Source organism: Danio aesculapii, chromosome 6 (assembly GCF_903798145.1).
Source record: "Danio aesculapii chromosome 6, fDanAes4.1, whole genome shotgun sequence".
Lineage (NCBI taxonomy): Eukaryota > Metazoa > Chordata > Actinopteri > Cypriniformes > Danionidae > Danio > Danio aesculapii.
In genome coordinates this window covers 49,230,651-49,252,098 of record NC_079440.1, presented here as the reverse complement: position 1 = coordinate 49,252,098, position 21,448 = coordinate 49,230,651, and the positions used below count along the sequence as shown (strand labels likewise).

Below are 21,448 nucleotides of genomic sequence, written 5' to 3'. Positions count from 1 at the left end.
TATTTGCTCTTAAAATGACCAAAACATAACAAACTATTTCTTCTTGCAGCAGGGATTCCAATGGTAAAGAAACTTATAAAACAAGTTTTTTTTTAACAAACTAGCCACTGACGTATTATCTTCAACATGTCTGATGTAGAAAACATGAACTTACGTCATTGCCTCTATGATGAAATTAAATGGATGCTTTAGATTGCCTGAGGGAGCGCAAGTCTTATATCTCATAACATAAAATTTGAGTATTTCTTTTTACAAATGAAATAAATTAATTAATTAGTAATTATGAATTGCACATAAATACAAAAGAAATATGCATTGAAAATATTTAAAGAAGATATTTTAAAACGAAACTCCTTAAAGGGCAAAACACTAACCGAAACTCTTCTTACAGTGGACTAAAAACCAACAGGAACTGAAGAATGGAAATATTTGTGTGGCATTTATGTTTCTGACCACCATATCTCATCTGCCCATATCTTTTAAAAAAACAAAACAAAACAAAAACAATAGTCCACTAAATGTTTTATTATATTATTTTACATTACCTTATATTTGTTAGTTATAGGTTTGATTTTTTTTTTCTTAGGAAATGACAATTTGGTTAGAATAATAAATGTTCTCAACTGTCATTCCAAAAAATTAATGATTTAAATAACTAACAAACTAGGGTAGGGCGATGTCGACCAATTTGGCATTGAACGATGTCTAATGTGAAACATCACGATTGGATGATGACATCGTCATCATAGGCAGCGGCGAAACAATTATTTATGAATAATTAATTAATTCAGAACTAATTAATTATTTGTAGCCCATAATCATATCATAAATAACTTAAACACAAATTACCACCTGTCAATCACTTTTTCTATGGTACTCTGGCATGAATAGGCAGAGTAATCGGTGTCGTTATAATGGCGTCAGCAAACTTGGTTGGTAAAAAAAAAGGTGCACAACCAACTGTATCTGAGGTTTTGGCAATGCCGGCTCATCATCGTGATGTCTATCAGCCATAGGTGATGAATGATGACATCGTGATGACCAACCCTATTTTTACCCTTTTCTTAACTTAAAAGTTAAACCATTTAAAGTCTAAGTTAAAACATTTATGAAACAAAAATATATCTAAAAATAGTAAGAAATATAATCAGTTGCTCACAAAATTAATGTGTTTTTAAATGTAAAACAAATACACAGTCGACAAAAGTGCTGTTGTATTTTAAGTCCTGTCTCTTTAACTAATAATTTAATCTGTTTGTTTTCTTCCCAGAGTGAATTATCCATGAGACTTCTGGAAGACTGTGTTGAATCATCTTCAATTTATAAATATAACCATAATAAAAAGCATTTTAATGTATGAATGTCAGCTGTTCATGCTTCATTTCTATGCCAATTGAGCATACTATTTTGTTTGTCTTAAATATTTAATGCATTTTTTGCCATGTTACTATTCATGGCTGTAATTTGACATCACTAATTAAAAGGAGTTATTCAAATGTATGTAACGCCTTAAAAATCACTGTTCACAAACTGGAAAAAGACATATTTGCAATAAATCCTGTCTCCAAATCGCATGGATACCTTTATGTTTGAAGTGCCCCCACCAGGGCAAAGGTTAAAAACACTTAAGTGAAAACAACTTACATTTGCTCTTAAGAGCTAGTAAACCTTCTCGCAAATGTCAATGTAATGCAATAACTTTCCTTGTAAATAGTTGATCATAAACCGTCATCATAAAAATCCCCCCAACCTTCAAACATCAGAAACTGTTGATAATATCTCCCTTATGGTAAACTGCACTTCCAAAAATCAGTACAAAATATATTACTCTGAGGCACTTTTCAAATAAATGTAATCAAGAAATACATATTTTAAAAAGCATTAAAGTGTTTTATTTTGCCATAGCCCTGCCTCAGTTCTTGCTTTACAGCTTTCCATTATTAACTTTCCCCTACAGGGACATAAGTATGTGCAAGTAGTAAACAGTGAAATGCATATAAACCTGGTGGCAGATCTTTAACGTGTACAGGGTCAAGCAGGACAGCTACAGTTCTGCAGACAGTCTCTAGTCAACAAAAGTAAACATATACATATATCATAAGCAGACAATAATTAGAACCCTGTATTTCCAGCTCAATCTATTGTAGGTCCTGAAAAGTTAATAAATGCTTTTTAAGCCATACTGCTTAGTTTGACCAAGCACCAAATGTATAATATATCTGTACCACCAAGTGCACATGCACAGTTTGTTCATATTAAAATGTTTATTGAAAACAACTGGAAAAAATTAATCTTGAAACTTATTGTAAGACAAATGAACTTTGTCATGTGGGTTCTGGCTATAATTTGTAAGTAGACAACAGAAAAAGTGTAGCCAATGGGCCAGAGAACTGACTAAAGCTAAACTAGACAGCTGACTGCGCAAATTAACTAAGATTAACTCAAGTGTGCATTATAAAGTGTTTGCTCTGATAAGTACACAATAGATTTGAACACAAGTTGAAGGGCTTGTACTTGACACAAGTAAAACCACACATTTTACAAACAAATCCATGCCCTGCACTGAAAAACTGCTGGATTCCACACAATGGATTTGAGTGTTGGCAACATGAAGGAATTACGTTAACATATTAGTTTTTACAAACGTTGATTTAGCATAAAAAAATTAAGTTGTCCCCCAAAAACAATTCAATAATTGTGTTGTTTCAGCTCATTTTAAACAAGTCATCTGAACAAACAGCAAACGTCACATTTTTGAGTGTGTGTTCTCAAATGGAATGATTAGGGAACAACTGACATGCTGAAAAGTTCAGTTATACTCCATAGCTATGACTCAAAGAGCACCTTTGTCCTAAAAGTATTATTTTATTGCTCCTACTATAAAACATGTAAGGGAAAATGTGGAGTTAAGTTTCTCAAAATCACCCTGTGGGGTTTATTGCAGCGTAATGATCGTCCGACTGTGCATTATCTCAGTTATTATACAGCAACTTACCAACTACATTAACAAGTGAACATTAAATATTCAAAATGAGTTTTAATTATTAATGTGAAAAGGAAATTGTTAATGCGAGAAGGAAAAACAGCACTGTGATATGACACACATTACACTAGCTAAATCATGCAGAGACAACAATCATTAAAAAGTCCAAAACATTTCTATATTCTGTTTAAGACAATGTTTTTAGACAACTACAATATAGCATTGTTTAATTCCTGTTAATAATTAATTTCAGAGCTACTGTATGTCATACACTGACAAAAATATATTTAAAGATGATTCCTTGGATTTACTATATTTAAGTTGATTGACTGTAAACTATTTATTTGGGCTGAATTTAAACAAACAAATTAAGTTCAACATTATTAAATTTAATTTGTTTGTTTAAATTCAACACACAAATTGTTTGCAGCAATTTTGCTAAATCATTTTTTTCAGTGAAAGCGTTATGACCACTGCTACACTGAAAATGTCTGCAAAAATTGTGCTATTTATATGGGTTGAATTTAACTTAATTTGTTTGTTTAATTAATGCCCAAATAAATTATTTACAACCACCTACCTTAAAAAAATTAAGTCCAAGGAATCATCTTTGAATTTTTTTTTCAGTGTACCAAACAAGTTCTTATGGCAGTTTGTCCTAAAAATAAAGATATGCAGAAACCGATTGAACACTAACACATTCTGAGACTTGCTGTGAAGAACTATGTGATATTTACAGTGAATATGTCTAGTGAAACCTGGGTTAGCTTCCATGGTCACGTGTTCAAATACTTGACAAAAGTCTTGTCGTTGATCCCAGTTGTAAGAGTAACAAATAATAACTTGACTTCTAGTTGATCAAATGGAAAAGTGGTAAAAGGTAGATTTTTCCAATGAATCATCTGTTGAACTGCATCCTAATTATCACAAATACTGCAGATGACCTATTGGAACCTGCATGGACCCAAGATTCTCAGAGAAATCAGTCAAGTTTGGGGTTACATTCAGTATGGGGGTGTGCGAGAGATCTGCAGAGTGGATGACAACATCAACAGCCTGACAAACCACAGGAGAGGGCAAATTATTCAGTAAGATAACACCCTCATACTTCAGCCTCCACATCAAAGTTCCTGAAAGAAAAGAAGAGATCAAGGTGCTCCAGGATTGGACACCCCAGTCACCAGACATGAACATTATCGAGAATATCTGGGTTTAGATAAATGATGGGGTATTGTAAATAAATTCAAATAATCTTGATGAACTCTGGGAGTCCTGCAGGAACGCTTTCTTTGCCATTCCAGATGACTTTACTAATAAGTTATTTGAGTCATTGCAGAGATGTATGGATGCAGTCATCCAAGCTCATGGGAGTCATACACAATATTAATTCTGTTTCCACTGCATCATGACTGCACTGCATCATCATCCACTGCATCATCATATTCTATACTGTACATTATTTCTGTCAAGTGACAAGACCTTTGTCTAAGCAAAATCAGACCTTACTGTCCTAATGAAAAAATTAAAAATCAAGACATGATCATATTTTATTTTGGTAAAATAAGTGTAATCTAGAGGCCTTTGCCTTTCATATAAATTGGATAGGCGACAAGACTTTTGTTAGGTAGTGTAAAACAGGAACGTACATTTTTGGTTCGAAATTTAACCCAGAGAATCAGATAAAGTGTATAACTTCAGCTCTGTTTAGCTGTTTCTTAGATGGATCCATCCATTGCGATCTACTGTAATTCTAGGACACGAGGCACACATCAATAATTTTCCAAAACATATTACTGAATAATAGACAACATCAGAGCCTCAGACTGCTTCCCTCTTTATTTTGGAAATGACTAATTTAGACCACTCATCGTAGTGAGGTCATCTGTAATTTACATAATAGGTGTCACACTGTCCTCAGCGCTGTTTGTGGCTGCCATAATATAATTTATGAATAAACCAGTCTGAGTCTTCGGCTCGTGTTTACCAAATGGTTTCAGGGAGATAGACCCACTTTTTAAGCTCTAAATAAGTCACATTAAAATATATGATGGCATTAATATTTAGAAACACCATTTATCCTCAATGAATATGTCCACATCTCACACTTGTTACACCATCCCGCAGAATTTCATCACTTCTGCGTGTAATTTGAAGGGATAGTACACCCAGAAATAAAAATTTAATACCTCGAGTGGTTATAAACCTTTATGAGTTTCTTTCTTCTGTTGAACATAAAATATATTTTTTAAGAAAGATGAAAACCTGTAACCGTTGACTTCTGTAGGAGGAAAAACAAACTATGCAAGTCAATAGTTTTTTTTTTTTTTTGCATTTTTTAAAAATATCTTAATTTGTCTTGAACAGAAGAAATAACAACTTTAATTTATTCTTTAAAAATAAAATGTACTAATTATTTACTCTCCCTCACGTGGTTACAAACCTTTGTGAGTTTCTTTCCTCTGTTGAACACAAAAGAAGCCAACCCAGGCTTATTCTGATTATGTACCCCTTATATACATTTCTAAAGAGAGCAAAATACATCCCAGGAGTATTCGCGAATCCACCAGAGGCCACTGTGTATGCTTTTTCAGATCTCAACTTTCTCTCGAGGGCCATTCAGAACCAGAATCAAAATCGGTTTTATTGTCAAGTATTTTTTACACACACAAGGAATTTGTTTTGGCTACAAAATCTTCCAGTATACATAAAGTGACAAGTGACAACACGAAAATAAATATGAGGAAAGACGACAAATATTAAACAGAGGTGCAATTAGACAAACAAGCTCTGGATGTTGAATTGTATGCACAGATTTGTTATAAACATACAAGTTATAAGGTGCTGTGTACAAATGCGTAGAAAAAGTATTGCATTGAATATTGTTATAAGGTGCTGTGTACAAGTGTACAAGTGTTGCACATATTTATTGGACAGTAGGGGAAAATTTAACTGTTCATGAGGTAGATGGCCTGAGCAAAGAAACTTTTTGTGTCTGGCCAGAGCAACAGGACTGGTAAAGTCCTTGTTTTTGCGTGCCAGCAGAAGTAGTTTGTCAATTGAGAGCAGAGATTGGCCAGATAGATGCCAGGTCAGCACCGTTCTGAAGCCATGCTGTCTGAGCCTGACGAGCATTCCAGCTTGCTACCCACGCCTGCGCGTCTTATAGCATTTCCACAGTGCAGCTACTCTAACGACGACGATGTTCCGCAAAAGGAACCGGTTGGTGATTAATTGGGGTACACAGCAGTTCGTCCCTGGTTTAACTGATCATTTAAATTGTGTAAATTTCAGATGTTCAATATTCAGGTTAAGAAATTCAAATTCAAATTAAGAAATTCAAATTCAAAACAATTTTTAATAGCATATAAAAATTCTGATTTATTAAATTACAATCGTCAACAATTCAAATGAACACAATTCAAATTCAGATTGTTTTGGCATATTATTAGCTCCATATGTCGAGCTACCAAACAAACTGTTAACAGCGGAAAAGCGGTCCATATGGTGGTTAGCTGTCGGGGGGTAAGGGAAAAAAGGAAGAGCATAAAACCACCCCGTGTATTGTTCGTTTTAAAGACATAATGCAGCCATACGTGCCTCTGGCTACAAAATTTGTGATCTCTAGAAATGTATATAGGGCTACGTTTTCAGAATGAGCCTGAGTTGAAAGAAGATTTTTCGAAAAAAGCTGAAAACCTGTCACCATTGATTTCCATTGTAGGAAAAACAAATACTATGCAAGTCAATATGGTTTTCATCTTTATTCAAAATATCTTAATTTGTCTTGAACAGAAGAAAGAAACTCATCAAAATTCAAAACACGTATAGAAGGCAAGTAAATAAAGATTTATTAAATAAGAGTTTTATTTTATTTTTATTAAAAGTTTAAATTTGGGTAAAATATTCCTAAATGGTAATTTTAGATTATGCAAACATGCTTGACATTTTTAATCAACACATATTGGCAGAAGACTTTATAATCACTTGAAACAGCATACCTTTTTCTGTATTTTTTCTGCTTGCGGACCATTTTCATCTTATATTTTGCTAGAGTGCAGAATTGTCACAAAAGATTAAATATAGGCCCCCTTGTATATTATTTATATGTCATACTTTCATTTCTCAGGTCATTTAGGTATTCACATGCCTTGTGCTTTGTGTCGCACCACATATAGATGTGCAAAAATCTCTTATCATCCTACTGAGGACTCTGTTTTGGGCCCCAAGGTGTCCTTTATCAAAAGACATGTTCATCCCCGCCTGACAGCGGTCAGAATGTATTGGTGTTCTTACTGGAGACCTTAAAAACACTTGTCATTACTTCTCATTGCCTCTTGCCTGTGGCGAGAATCAAATAAATGCATTTCACTGGGAGGAGATTCCAGCCAATCCCATGTGTCCTCATGCGAACCCAGTGTTTGGCATCATACAGGCAGCTTAATGAAATTAATGTATCGGATTTTCCACGGTGATTGATATGCAACATCCGAATGTAAACCACGATTTACTCTGTTGAAGCTCGGACATCGGCGGATCTTATTTATTGCAGGTACTTAAAGAAGAACTTATTGCGCCCCTCTCTTCCCATGAAATTATAAAATGAAGCTTTTGGATGTGAGCCATTATAATTGCCGGCACTGAGAGACTGCAAAGTAGCAGTTAAAAACAAACTTAAAGCGACAGTCTGTCGGCAATGACCTTGATAGGCATGAAACATCAGCTAACCCTGCTGTTATGAAACCACCGACTGGTTAAAGCGAGTTGTCTGTGAATAAAGGGAGTGATTGAAGACTGTTTGTTTGAAGGAAAACATCTATGCCACCCTGCCATGTCTGGAAACACTTTTTAATCAGCGCTGACTCACCCTTGAGTCATTGTTTAGTGCAACAAATGAGCAAAAGTAGTTTTTATTTATAGAATTAAGGTGCTTAATAGTCCATAGCTGTGTCTCATTTCAGAGGCTGCATCCTTCGAAGGATGCATTCGAAGGGTGCTGCATCATCCAAGGTCGTACCATTTCAAATAAAGTCGAATGCACCTTCAAATGCAGCCTCAAAGAGGCTACGTTCACACTGCAGGCAAATGTGGCCAGAATCGGATTTTTTCCCCCTCATGTGACTCAGGTAATGATAGTGTGAACAGCCCAAACCGCATTGGAATCTGATCTTTTCAGGTCAGATCTGTGCCACTTTCATATGTAGTCTTAAATCAGACACAGACCTGATGTTTTGCAATGCGACTGCAGTGTGAACGGTTATGTCGGATTTCATGTGACTTTTACATAATCTTCGAGCGACATGCGCCATCATTCTGTGCTGCAAACATCATCTACTCCTCAGCAGCTTAGTAGAATGGCATACAGGGTGATTACTGTACCAGAGAAAGTTGGTTGTTTATGTTGAAAAAATTTTTGAAGGCAAAACTGGTGCTTGTTAACTAATCTGGTTAACAATTGAGGCACGAGTTGATCGCGAAGCTGAAGAGCGTCGTGGGTGTTGCGGATAGGGGATCCGTGTGCAAAGGAGGGGGAACTTTCTCTCCGAGAGGGAAAAAAAAGCAGGTGCTCCAGCACCCAAACCCCCCGTATGAAGCATACGTTCCTTCCTCGGGGGGGGCAACAGTTTTGTTTTTAATCCTGTTTAATGATCAACTAAGTGATCAAATGTGGTAGCATCTCTTAAATAGGCGGAATTATTTAAAAGTTAATTACTTTTTTATTTTTAGGCACTGAAACCAAACTGTTTCTGTATAATCTATTTTACATTTCCTTTGCTCTCTACATTACGTTATTGCTGTTTTGTTTATTATGTCTGTACTTGCTTGTCTGTATCTTCTCTGTAAAGTACTTTGTGGGGCCTTGTGGCCATTTGGCAATGTGCAATATAAATAAATCGAACTTGAACTAAAAAAAAAAAAACCAAAGAGTATGAAAGGTTTTAGACAGTTTACTTTGTGTGTACATGTATGGAAAGGAAAATACATTTCCAGTTTTTGTAAATCTTGTTTTGCATTCAGATCGCTTAATATGAGTTTTAAATTCACTTGAAAAAAAAAGTCATTACAAATTTTTTTTACTGCTTATTAACGCCAACTGTTATGGTTGCTAGGTGATGAGATCCTTCTCTGTAGGCTAGATAGTCTCATTTCAAAACACTCCATATGGACTTTGAAGGACTCACTTTGGAAGTCTACATCCTTCCATTCTAGAGGATGCAGCCTCTAAAATGACACCGCTCAGGTTATAATAGAAAAGTGACATATATATATACATATATATATATATATATATATATATATATATATATATATATATATATATATATATATATATATATATATATATATATATATATATATATATATATATATATCTCGTGTGATGGCATAAAACTATCAACCATGTTGCCATGTTTAGATTTATTGTTTTATTTTCTTTGTGATGAAGTTAAAAGGTTTACTTGTGATGTTGACTGGGAATGCAAATGATATTAAAAGTAATGACAGCAAGATTTTTTTTCTTCCCTTGAATCCAAAGACCAAAGTAAATTAAGATGTCAAGAGCATAATTATTTTCTTCAATGGCTTTAGCAATGTCCTGGGCAACAGTCGTCTGGTAATTAACTTACCAACAGCCAAATGAACTCCTCTCTCTAAGCTCCGCTTTACAGTGTGATCGTCCGATACTGTGTCTCATAAAGTTAATAAAATCCTTGAAGGATTTTAAAAGCAATGGAACTGAGAGGATGGACTCTGGCGAGATGCTTCCCTCTACAGGGAGGGCAGGAAATCAGACAGGAGTTTGACAGAAATACAGTGTTAGTTTTATCTATTATGAATATTAAACTTGACCAACAATATAAACAGTTTAATAACAAAACCTTAATTATTATTCCCACCCACCCTTCCTTACCATTAATTTGCTACAAGTGAATGATGTGCAAAAAATAAGCCCCGCTCCCTACTCAATATTTCATTTCAGTCAGAAGTACATCAACATGTACTTAATAAAAGTTTCCGCAACTTCTGCTTCAAGAAAGTAAAGAAAATAAACATAGAACTTGTTAACGTAACATATGGTTATTTTAAAAATTTTAGTTCAAAATGTTGCGATTTAGTCTTAAAAATATAGTTTTTATTTAACATGTAGGTTATTAATTAATAAAACACTTTTAATTAATCTTACTTTAATCCAGATAGATATACAGACAGATATATTTGCAATATTAAATGATTCTTTTTTTTAAATAAACTTGCCTAGATGTTTTGGGATATAAAATCACTCTTTACTGGTTAGTTGGTCAACTATAAAACATCAGCATTTAAATACAATTGATTGCATAAGTACATGCCGATTAATTAACTGCAATTAATCACATATATCAGTACTTGTCCTCAAACAAAGCTAATTTAAAGGAATTATTGTACCAGATAACTTGGTTCATGCCTAATATGTTCGTAATAAGCTTTATTTGGTTTGATTAACATATGGACAAAATAAATGTCTTATGGGTATATTTATAATACATCATCACAAAAGCTAAAATGGATTAATTAGGTAATTTTATTACTTTTTTAAATAGGCTTGTGCACATCTATTATTTATTCATATTTCTTTTGATTAAATGTATTGACTGGGGCTTGACAAAATCTTAAACAATGGCCATTGGAGGAGTAGTGCCAATCCAAAATCAATGAGATTATATCAGAACATGTGCAGGAAAATGTTTTAAAGCTTAGTAAAAGGTTATGGGTGTCTGATCTGCAGAAAATGCGTCTATGTTTTGTCTACAGCACAGCGTGAGTCATCACTGAGTTAGAACATTAGAACCAAATCTTTGACACAAACAGTTGATTAAGATGGGCAAATCCCATGCATAAGCAAAATAAAATATATGTACTATTGATATGCAAACAAGTGATGCATTTTACTGTGCCATGCCTATTTAAAAAAGTAATAAAATTACCTAATTAATCCATTTTAGCTTTTGTGATGATGTATTATAAATATACCCATAAGACATTTATTTTGTCCATATGTTAATCAAACCAAATAAAGCTTATTACGAACATATTAGGCATGAACCAAGTTATCTGGTACAATAATTCCTTTAAATTAGCTTTGTTTGAGGACAAGTACTGATATATGTGATTAATTGCAGTTAATTAATCGGCATGTACTTATGCAATCAATTGTATTTAAATGCTGATGTTTTATAGTTGACAGCGCTGATAATTATGACTATTGTGCTCATTTAACAAATTAACAAGTCAAATCCATTTTTATTCTGGCAAATATCTATTTGCTACAGTTCCTACATTAACTAACAGATGTCCTTGCTAAATAACCACAAAATATAAGGAAATAAATCTATCTGTGTTGTTTAGAAAATTGACAGGATACATTTGCTAAGAGGATCCAAACTGGCTCATTTTGGAGTTTAGTCATTGAATATTTTGCCCCATAGTTTTATTTGATCCACACGCCAGTTCAGACTATTTGGCTCTATTCCAAAATCCAGAGAGCCATCATGCTGTCTCTTAATGGAACCTCAAAAGTGACTGTTTAGTATAAATAGTACATCTCACAACATTCATCAGAGACACAACTCACAACTGATATAAAAAAAGCTTAGTATTACCATGCGTCTATAAGCAAACACCATAATACTCAACAATACAAATGCACAGTGCTGCATGAAGGACTTCTTTACCGTTATTTGGCCAAATTGAGTATTTATACAAAGAATCCATGTGATTTTGAGTTGTGCATGATGGCTGTACATTTCCTCATGCTAATTTCACTAGCATTCAATTTTGTACTAAGCTTAGTTTAAAAGTTACCTCAGTGAACATAGTGATTTGTACATCTCTGCATAATTGACAATCTAAATAGAAACTTTTTGGTCAACAAAATTTTGCACTTCCCAGCCAGACGGCGGAGCTACAAACATGCCTCAGAGAGATCGTTACTAATAGGCAGGGCTTTCCACCTCCTATGACATGTACAAGAAGAGAATCAATCAAAGTGTTTATAATTATAAAGAATATAGTTAATTAATGTTTACCATTAGAGGCTGGCTATATTCCCACATTGTTGCCACACAACTATGTTTAAATCCATTATAAAAGGAATTTGTGTGTATTAGGTCCTCTTTAAAATGCTCCATATTTAATTAGATTAACCTACAGTGTAGCTTTATTTACACTGTCAATCCAAATACAGTTTGTATGCATATCCAATTGGAATCTGATCATGTTTTGCATTCATACAATATGTGGTTTGAAATTCTATTCAGATCACATTTTGACATATTACAGAAGAATTTCTTGCATGGTAAAAAATAGCAAATATCATATCTTATGTTTCAGTTACTGCCTCAAAAGACAGCAAGGTGTCATATAGTAAGACATGTAGTAAGCATCTGCATAGAGGTCTGCATCTGGACCAAAATTAAATTAAATTTCCGAATAAAACATTGTAGTGGTCGGTAACTCTTGTCATTTTTTATTCAGTCTAACAATACAACACTCCCAAATCCCAGCGTTATTTCGGAACAGCATATCTGTGATTACCTCATTCATATTGAGCACCGGTACACCCAGTGCTCAGGACTGTTAGACATGATGAATGACCAGTGCGTTCTGCACGTATGCTTTTTTCACACCGTCTATGCACACATCATCTGCATAATGGTCCTCAGACTTTATGGCCCTCGGGCTTTACCATAACAGAGCAAACTGAAGATGCGCTGTCCTTAAAGGATGTTCAGCTTGTATTAGAAAACAGTCAGTTTAATGTTAGGAAACACACATCAGGCAACTCTGAAATTCTCAAATTACCATTTGCGCGATGTGATAAAACCTCGAAGTTTTACCCTTTACCAGTCACAAGACTGGAACCTCAGGTTTAAGGTGGCACTCATATTTCATCACAAAAGAGCAAAAAAATGGACATTTAGCCTACAATCCTTGCACAACCTACACTTTTATCTGTTATCTCTCTCTTTTGGTAGTACCCGATTTAAACATGAGATTTTGGAAACCAGATCTAAATGAGAACAGTCGGGTCAGGTAGAAAATTATTCTAAGCGGGCAGCAGGTGAACAAAGACTGAATATACAGCAGGAGCGGTCCCGTGCGGAATCAAATCTTATGGGAGCGGGACTATAAAAACAGTCCCATGCAGACCAAATTGCTGTTGTTTTGGCATAGACATGCAAACTAATCCAATGGAGAAAAATCAACAGATTTCAACAATCAGTTTAGATCAGTTCCAGTGGATACACAAATAATAGCATTTAGTTTCCATTAATGTATTTCAATGTGATTTTTGTGGAAACACCATTATGTTTTGTCATTTAAGTTGCTAATTTGTACAAGTTTATACAATTTCAGTCAAAATGAAGGATTTTTAAAATAAGGCTTGACACAACCCCACCTTTAACCCCCAAATTATTGGGAGATTAGCGAATCGTACTAAAATGTACAAATGAGATCATACAAATTCATATGAATCAAAAATAAAAACAAACAAAAAACCAATACTTTAAATCGAGAAAAAACATGCAGAAACTACAATGGAAAAACTTACCGAATAAATTCCTTATTGAGAAATAAAAAAACTCTTGTGACTTTGCTCAACAGATGATGTGAAGTCTTTGCACACCATCTCAAGTGCTTTTATTAATTCTGAACCAAAGCCAAGCACCTGAGCCAAAGACCACCATCAATAAAATTTGGGTAAATAACCTCCAAGAATCTGTCCTTCACAACTGTGCTATCAAACATCAGGCATCTGAAAGCGAGATAACATGACAGGGTTCATTATTGCATCTGTCGTCGACACGCTCTAAAGCAACACTCATTTAATTTGTAGGGAATAAATGCTACAGTAAAGTGAAGCTCCAGTAACAACCCTTTTTTCTTAAATATGGGATAGAAACCTTCCTTAAATTCAACAATTCTTAAATTCTTAAAATATGTCATCAAATGATTCTTGCTCTGACTATGCATGTCTTTAGGACACAAACTATCATTGCATTGGTATTTTAGTGGGCATCTTCGTAAAACAATGGTATGACAGAATAAAATACAGATGTATTTGATATATTATATACCTATTATAGACCAATTTATATATATTAGACCTCCTGTGAAACTTTTAAATATTCTTCCTTTTCAATTATCTCTCAAGTACTGTTTAATGTAGAAAAGATTTGTTCAGCACACATTTAAACACAACAGTTTTAATAACTAAAATCTTTTGACAGAACATGGTATTTCACTAGCTATTTTGCAATATACTATTATTCAGCTTAATGTGCAATTTTAAGGCATAACTAGGTTAGGTAAAAGGCAAGTTAGTAATTAGGTCACTATTAAGTGACTGAACAACAGTAGTTTATTCCGTAGCCACGTGAAGAAAAATCTTAAGAGGGTCAGTAAAAATTACCTTACTTTTATTTATATATATATATATATATATATAAATATATATATATATACACAATTTTTTTCCACATTTTTCAAGTGCCTTGGACTGACTTTTTCTGTTTATTTCCAAAAGTATGTTTAACAGACCAAGGGTTAATTTTATATATTTATTTATATATATATATATATATATATATATATATATATATATATATATATATATATATATATAAATATAAATATATATATATATATATATATATATATATATATATATATATATATATATATATATAAATATATAAATATAAATATAAATATAAATAAATATATATATAAATATATAAATATAAATATAAATAAATATATATATATATATATATATATATATATATATATATATATATATTTATTTATATTTATATTTATATTTATATATTTATATATATATATATATATATATATATATATATATATATTTATATTTATATATATATATATATATATATATATATATATATATATATATATATATATATATATATATATATATATATATATATATATAAATAAATATATAAAATTAACCCTTGGTCTGTTAAACATACTTTTGGAAATAAACAGAAAAAGTCAGTCCAAGGCACTTGAAAAATGTGGAAAAAAATTGTATAAAGCCTTTATTGACATGACTATTCCTTAAAAGCTCCTTGGACTGACTTTTGCTGTTTATTCTGATGAATCTGTTAACCAAAGAGCACAGATACATTATTTAAGCTACCTCTGAGCGCTTTGTTTAATTTTGGATTTTTATACTTTGGGAAATATTTGAAAAATAACTGTATATTATAGCCGATTTTGTTTACAAAGCATATAAATATAAATAGTCTAATGCATGGCACATTTAAAGTGGTATTGTCTTATTTTTGACCCTATAAAGGAACACTCCAGTCTTTTTGAAAAAAGCTAATTTTAAGTAATTTTTGGCACTATTTTTATGATTTAGATCTAAAATATGATCATATTTTCATGATCTAGGTGCAAAAGTGAATGGCACAAAAGCATTAAGGGCATGTCCGAATCCACTTTTGCCATCTTGAGGATGGGAAAAAAAATAGTTTGCACTGCGTCGCATGGTCTAACAGGGTTGTGCTTATTCTCTTAATGGCACGTGCCCCAGTAAATTGGGTCTAGCGATGCTCCTGCAGTAGCTACTGTGAATATATCTTTTTTGTTAGTTTTTTTTAATGCATGTATTTTCAGTTATAAAATGAACACCATCTTGGATGGACTTTTGATGGATTGTCCACACAATGCTGCCTTAGAATTTGGCTAAACAAAAATCCAAGGCTGCATAATGATGCTTTTGAAATCACTTACGTAGGCAGCACACGTTTTGGAACAGGGCCACTGTCATGTGTTCTAGTACCCTTGATGCTTGAACTCTATATAGTGTGCTTGGCTCTAAAAGCTTTAATGTTCCTGCCAAAGCCAAGTACATGTGTGGCAGGTGTCCGGATTTAACATTAGCATGCTTGGCGGTCCACGTGGCTCATAAAAACTAACCCCACTTTGCATCAGGCATCTGATCTCACCGGTGTTCTGACAGGCTCGCTTTCAGACACACTTTCTGAGCCAAGAAAAGAGCAGTGCCTGCGTCCCGATGGATTCAGGGGCAAATGTCTGACCATTTATGTTTGACAAACCAAAGATTAGCACTTTATTAACAAGATCACTTGCTGAGAGATGATTACAGTTTTCAGTACATAATTTGAGAGAGCTTTTACAAACTGTTCTTTTTGAGAGATCTCAATGTCGGTCATTGTGTTTGTTTTTTAGAAGGACATTACTAAATCATTTTTGAACAGTCGAGGAAATGTACGAGGTGCTTCATCAGAACATCCTGACATTTATGACGGGACGATTTTGTTTATTTGTTACATGTGACTTGTAAGTGATCAAGTGACCGTGTAACCTGTAGCATGCCTAAAAAGGTCAGCCTGGGGAATCCTATAATAACACACTAGACACTACACTAGACCATTCTGCATTTTAGATTAGTTGCCATGCATAAATAATGAATCATAATATAGATTTATTAGATATTCATGACAGATCAAATACTATATTTTTGTATTTTTGAGTGCGTGTCTCTCAAAATAAAGAAAGTATAATATAAAATCATATTTAATTTAAGAGAAACTACTGAAATATATACAATTGAAGTCAGGATCATTGGCCCTCCTGAATTATTAGCCCTCCTGATTTCTGTTTAAAGGGAAGAAGGTTTTTAACGCATTTCTAAAGATAATGGTTTTAATAACTCTAATAACTGATTTATTTTATATTTGCCATGATGACAGTAAGTAATATTTTACTAGATATTTTAGTTACACTTCATTTTGATGGTCTGTTTGTTGAATTTAAAGTTACATTGCATCTACATGCCAGCTAATTCTCATTAGATTATAAGTAGACTGTTAGGCTGGGGTTAAGGTTGGGGTTAGGGTTAGTGTAAGCTGACATGTTGCAAAGTTTCTAATAGTCAGTTAAATGTCTGTTGAACGAGCAGAAATCAACAGATGTTAAGGAGGCAGTCTCGTAATACTCAAATGGACCATAAAAATAAAGTGTTACCGATATTTTTCGACACTAGTAATCAGCTTAAAATGACATTTAAAGGTTTAACTAGGTTAATTAGGCAAGTTAGGGTAAATAGGAAATAAATGTATAATGACGGTTTATTCTGTTTGTTAATGTTGACCTTGAAATGTTTTTCAAAAAGTTAAAACTGCTGTTATCTACCCAAATAAAGCAAAAAATAAAGATCCAGAAGAAAAAAATAAAAAGGAAATACTGTGAAAATGTCTTGTTCTGTTAAATATCATTTGGGAAATATTTGATTGCAGGAGGGCTAATAATTTTAACTTTAACTGTATTTATAAGTATTGCATTAAACTATGTACATATATCACATAATGTACACTGCATACATGTTGCCAATATACTGTAACTTTAAATGTAGAGTACAATATGTACTGTATTTATTGTTTATACAAACATAAAATACTATTGAATATATAAAATCAAATACATAATGATAGAAATAAACTCTTTTTCAGTAAATCAAATTTTGCATTTCCGTGTTATTCAGAAATATATATTATGGCAACATTATAAAAATGATTATATTATAATTATTTATATTTATGTACATTCATTTTATGCCTACTCTTGACATTTTACTTAAGCCATAGATTCATGTGTTATGTTATCAATAATTATTGTTACAAATTGTTACATATTTACATATAGTTACAAACCAATTATTTTAGCCAAATTATATCTCATATACACTGTAAAATGTTTTTGTTAATAAACAAAGATTACACATTGCTATGTATTTAGTACTATGTACTACATTTGTATGTAAATAGTACTACATATACATAGTAATTCATCTTTATTTCTATAGCACTTTTACAATGTGGATTGTGTCAAAGCAGCTTAACATAGAAGTTGTAGTAAATTGAAACAAACTGAGTCAAGTTTTAAGGGTTGAAGTTCAGTTTAGTTCAGTTCAGTGTGGTTTAAATCCATCGATGTGCAACTCCACAAGTCCTACAACTCTATGTACTATGTATATAATGTTGTATATAATTCCAAAACAATTCACAACTAATTAACTGTGTCATGTGTAAGTTTTTTGTCACTGTCTAATATTGACTGGAGTGAAACTGATGTATGATTTACTATTAGGGATGCACGATACATCAGCAGCCATATCGATATCAGCAGATAAATGCTATTTTTAATGTTATCGTAATCGGTCCAACATTAGGCCGATATCTTTAAGCCGATTATGTAATTTTAAATTGATTACTAAGTTATGCGCATGTTTTTTTAAAGCGCAATTTCAAAATTCATACGCATCTTGGCATTTCAATCAATCGTTTTTTAAGCGCATATCCAAAATGCGCATAAAAATAGGTAGATGGAAACGTAGCTAATGATATACCTCCAATTCATTTCCATGTCAAATCACTTTTTTTCTTTACCACCACATACCATAACCAAAAAAAAATGGCGGCTTATCCATAACGTTTTTGCCTTCATTATATGAGAGCGAATGTTTTAAAAACAATAACACATCTCAAAACTGACATTTAATTTCCACGTTACTTGAAGTGCCAATGCGTTTCAGAAAAAGAGCTCAGCGAGTCCGGAGATCACTCAAAACATGTCAGCATTGCATGCCGCAGTGATATGTGTTGATCTCCATTTAATGCTAGAGGCCAAAATATGAGTGACACCTGCTGACTTCTCTCACGACAAGCCAAATGATCAGAGACAGACGAGTCTCCACTTTAACTCAATGTCACTTTCTGTCGCCTGCCTCAAATCCTTGCTAAAAAAAATGTCTTGCACTGAAGGGCATAGATTACATTTCCCTTGGAGAAGGCTGGTAAAAGAACATACAGTACCATACACTGTCTGACCAAACTCATGAGCGCTCCCCGTTGGACAACACTTGGAGCTGGTTCAAGAGACAGATGATATTTCAATGAATCATCTGCTCAGCATGGGTTTTAGCGTGCCAGGAAAACATTGTCATCGGCTGTAATTCTCCTAAGTGATGTTGGGGGCTTCGTGATCAAGTGATCCTAAGAGTCTCTAGTAATTCAAGGTGAAAGATTTACAGACCGGGAACGTTTGATTAGCGGAGTCACGAATGGAAGTGGGCATGTTTTTGAGGTTATGATTGTAAGATTAGCGACATGTTTACCTGCTTGATGAAGATGGAGATGTTTGAAGGGCATGAAATCACTCCGAAAGCTCACAGAGAGCACTTTGAATTGTAAATATGTTTCACAAACACTTGCAAGGGGTCATGTCAGAATTATTAGCCCCTTTGTATATTTTTCCCACAATTTCTGTTTAACAAAGAGAGTTTTTTTCAACACAAATCGAAACAATAGTTTTAGTAACTAGTAACTGATCTTTGCCATGATTACAGAACATTATATTGTACCAGATATTTTTCAACATACTAGTATTCTGCTTAAAGGGCACCTATAACAAAAATCATCTTTTGCAAGCTGTTTGGACAGAACTGTGTGTAGGTATAGTGTGTCCACTGTCATATTGGGGTGAAATAAAGACAATAAGGCTTTGATTTAAAATTTCCTGACGTTAAAATAGGATCCAAATCCCTCTCGTTTTGAGTCCCACCACAATGTGATGTAGGGGTGTGGTTTTCATGCCCACTGAATTGATTGAGAGATGCGTATTAACATGTATCTGTAGTAACGCATATAATCATATCAACAAGACAGGACGTGTGCAAAGCAACTGGGATTAAAATCGGTTCAGCTCTCTGTGATCATCTGCACCTCAAGAATGAGTTTTACAAGTTTAAAACATTTTTAAAACAGTACATGTTTGTAATAAAGACAGTAAAATTGCTACGTAATTCACTCTTCTTTGTATGAACCCAGTTCTTTAATTTGTACATTGATTTGTGTGTGTGTGTGTGTGTGTGTGTGTGTGTGTGTGTGTGTGTGTGTGTGTGTGTGTGTGTGTGTGTGTGTGTGTGTGTATATATATATATATATATATATATATATATTCTAATAACTGATTTATTTTATCTTTGCCATGATGACAGTAAATAATATTTGACTAGATATTTTCCAAGACACTTCTATACAGCTATGATATTTAAAGGCTTCACTAGGTTAATTAGGTTAACTAGGCAAGTTAGGGCAATTAGGCAAGTTATTGTAAAATGATGGTTTGTTCTGTAGACTATTGAAACAAAATAAAGGGTAAAGGGGCTAGTAACTTTGAACTTCAAAAAAAAAAAAATGTAAAAATGTTGTTATTCTAGCCAAAATATAACAAATAAGACTTTCTCCAGAGGAAAAAATATCATCAGACATACTGACATTTTACTTGCTCTGTTAAACATCATTTGGGAAATATTTAAAAAAATAAAAAATAAAAAATAAAGGGAGGCTAATAATTCTGACTTCAACTGTATAAAATACAAACACATTATGTCAAAACAAACTTTTAATATGGATGGGGGAATCATATCATAAATTGCTATCATCAGAATCATATCATAAATTGCTATCATCAGAATCATATCATAAATTGCTATTTTTAAAAAGGAGAAAATAGGCATTTATCTTTTTAAGACCAGATATCAACATTGCGTATATGTTCACAAATGGCCTCATTCTTTGGATCAACAACAAAAAATAAAAACACACACCTTCTATCAACTTTTATGTTGACTTCACCTCAACAATTTCCTTGCCGAAGCCTTGCTATTATCCCACAAAGCAATTTCTGGTGTGACAGTGTCACGATTTCCAAAATTACATACTTTCAGTGTAGACACTTCTTTTTTTTCCCCCTGTCACCAGGCGAATCCCTATCCATTAATGGTGAGAACAAGGATGGTGGTTATTTGAAAATGCTAATTTAAAAATAATTCATCATCTGCCACTGAAAATTGTGTGCTTGCTAAGTAAATGAACAAAGGAGCAAATCTTTCAGTGCTCAAGATTGATAAATGACCCAAGATTTTGCACTACCAGTTCTGGTGATTATATTCCATTAATGGACTATGTTTAAAATCCTGAAAGAAATAAAAATGACTAGAATTTGCTTAAAGACTTCCACACCATTCTACTTTGAAGCTACCATCATTTACTACACAACTTATAAAGATAAATAAATAAATAAATAAATGTTTGCCTTTGTTTCTGTAAATAAACCTTCTAACTTTACTATTTCTCTGTTCACAGGCCTGAATCTGAACTGGGGAAATGTCAAACAAAATCTGTAATAATTCAAATCTGTCTGATCAGACTGCAACTGGGCAAAGCGCTTACTTTACTGCTTTACTTCTATATACTGTACATTCTCAGGAAAAAAGGTACATGGTGGTATAAATTAATGTTCCTTAAGGAACAGTTTTGTACCTTTGTAAAAGTTGTACCTTGTATAGTACAGAAAAGACCT

At 33.2% G+C, this 21,448-nt stretch overlaps 1 protein-coding gene across 1 annotated transcript in view; it reads left to right on the top strand.

The window, feature by feature from the left end:
- Positions 1–1,574, top strand: part of igfn1.3 (immunoglobulin like and fibronectin type III domain containing 1, tandem duplicate 3) — a 35,015-nt gene extending 33,441 nt beyond the window's left edge. Inside the window, exon 24 of the mRNA XM_056460428.1 lies at positions 1,271–1,574. Within this exon, the coding sequence (XP_056316403.1) occupies positions 1,271–1,275 (5 nt within the window). The 3' untranslated portion in view covers positions 1,276–1,574. The remainder of the gene's footprint in view (positions 1–1,270) is intronic.
- Positions 1,575–21,448: the final 19,874 nt, after the last annotated feature.